At 33.6% G+C, this 2,500-nt stretch overlaps 1 protein-coding gene across 1 annotated transcript in view; it reads left to right on the top strand.

Annotated features, from left to right (window-relative positions):
- Positions 1–2,500, top strand: part of LOC122265983 (uncharacterized) — a 71,635-nt gene that overhangs the window by 63,684 nt on the left and 5,451 nt on the right. The window contains exons 24-27 of the mRNA XM_086555407.1: positions 297–542; positions 1,144–1,389; positions 1,922–2,164; positions 2,432–2,500. The exon at positions 2,432–2,500 is cut by the window's right edge and continues 174 nt beyond it. Of these exons, the coding sequence (XP_086411533.1) occupies positions 297–542; positions 1,144–1,389; positions 1,922–2,164; positions 2,432–2,500 (804 nt within the window). The remainder of the gene's footprint in view (positions 1–296; positions 543–1,143; positions 1,390–1,921; positions 2,165–2,431) is intronic.

Genomic DNA, 2,500 nt, shown 5'->3' with positions numbered 1-2,500 from the left:
ACACACACACATATATAATATATATGCATATACAAAAATATATACGTATATATACATGTATATGTGTGTGTACACACACACACGCATATATATACATATATATGTGTATGTACATATATATACATATAAATGTATATATATGTATATATATACAGGTATATTGCATGTAAAAATGGCCCGAAGCTGCATTTCGTACGGGTATATCTACACATACATTTGTATATATACATGTATATATTTACATATATATATACACAAAAGCGTGCCTGTATATGTCTCATTTTGTATATCTTCAGACTGCACGCCGAAAGACACTTGCACTGCCCAAAGGGGTGTTTGTAAGCAAAATTGTGCACAAGGTGAAACAGAAGTTGCCAACGGATGTTCAGGCGTCGGTTGCAAATGTTGCACTCCTCCTCCAGCAACATGTCCTGCCACACCTGCCACTTGCAAAGGAAAGTGTATTGATCCCAAGCTGTGTGATGCAAATGCCCTTATACCCGATTCAACATGCACTGGAGAAAACTGTGTTTGTTGCCAGGGTAAGTCACACAAAAATGGCAGAAGAAAATATATATATATATATATCTATATATATATATATATATATATATATATATATATATATATATATATATCGTCTTGTCCTTAAATCTCCGTTGATAAACCCATGATATGAGTTTGATTATTGAATTCATAGGGACAGGTGTCAAGAGACCGATGTTTCTGTACGTTCCTTTGTGACAGCTGCATAAAGGGAAATAAAAGTTGCCAACAGATGTCCAGGCGTCAGCCACTCACACACATATATATATGCTATATAATATATGTATATTTGTGTGTACACGCACACGCATATATATATATATATCTGTGTGTGTGTACATATATATATATATATATATATATATATATATATATATATATATATATATATAGATAGATAGATAGATAGATATATAGATATACATATATATCATTACATGTAAAAATGAATTGAAGCTGCATTTCGTACGGGTAGACACATACAAATTTGTTTATATCCACACATACATGTATATATATACATATATATGACATATATATGATATATATGTATATACACACAAAAGCGTGTATATGTGTCCCATTTTCTATCTTCAGACTGCACGCCGAAAGACACTTGCACTGCCCAAAGGGGTGTTTGTAAGCAAAATTGTGCACAAGGTGAAACAGAAGTTGCCAACGGATGTTCAGGCGTCGGTTGCAAATGTTGCACTCCTCCTCCAGCAACATGTCCTGCCACACCTGCCACTTGCAAAGGAAAGTGTATTGATCCCAGGCTGTGTGATGCAGATGCTCTGATACCCGATTCAACATGCACTGGAAAAATCTGTGTTTGTTGCCAGGGTAAGTCACACAAAATTAACAGGAGACACACACACACTTAGAAAAAAAAAAAAAAAAAAAAAAAAAAAAAAAAAAAAAAAAAAATATATATATATATATATATATATATATATATATATATATATACATATAATATATATATATATATATATATATATATATATATATATATATTTAAATCGTCTTGTCCTTAAATCTGCGTTGATAAATCCATGTTATGAGTGATTATTGAATTCATAGGGACAGGTGTCCAAAGATAGATGTTTCTCTACGTTCCTTTGTGACAGCTGCGTGACGTGACTGGAAATTGTGCATAAGGTGAAATAGAAGTTGTCAACAGATATCCAGGCGCCAGCCACAAACACACAGACACATACGCACACACATTATATATATATATATATATATATATATATATATATATATATATATATATATATATTATATATATATATTATATATATACATGTATATGTGCATGTACACACACACACGCATATATATGTATGTGCCCCATATTCTATATCTTCAGACTGCACGCCGAAAGACACTTGCACTGCCCAAAGGGGTGTTTGCAAGCAAAATTGTGCACAAGGTGAAACAGAAGTTGCCAACGGATGTTCAGGCGTCGGTTGCAAATGTTGCTCTCCTCCTCCAGCAACTTGCCCTGCCACACCCACTTGCAAAGGAAAGTGTATTGATCCCAGGCTGTGTGATGCAAATGCTCTGATACCCGATTCAACATGCACTGGAGAAAACTGTGTTTGTTGCCTGGGTAAGTCACACAAAATTGACAGAGGAATATATATGTATATATATATATATATATATATATATATATATATATATATATATATATATATATAATCTAATAAATCTTAAATGGTCTTGCCCTTAAATCTGCGTTGATAGACCCATGATATGAGTGTTTCATTATTGAATTCATAGGGACAAGTGTTCAGAGACAGAAGTTTCTATACGTCCCTTTGTGACAGCTGCGTGACGCATATATATGTATGTGTCCCATTTTGTATATCTTCAGACTGCACGCCGAAAGACACTTGCACTGCCCAAAGGGGTGTTTGCAAGCAAAATTGTGCACAAGGTGAAA

This window comes from Penaeus japonicus, unplaced genomic scaffold (genome assembly GCF_977035675.1).
Source record: "Penaeus japonicus unplaced genomic scaffold, GWHDUDI00000001_assembly GWHDUDI00000031, whole genome shotgun sequence".
Classification (NCBI taxonomy): Eukaryota; Metazoa; Arthropoda; class Malacostraca; order Decapoda; family Penaeidae; genus Penaeus; species Penaeus japonicus.
Note: the sequence above shows the minus strand (reverse complement) of the source record. Positions and strands in the feature narration are given on the sequence as shown.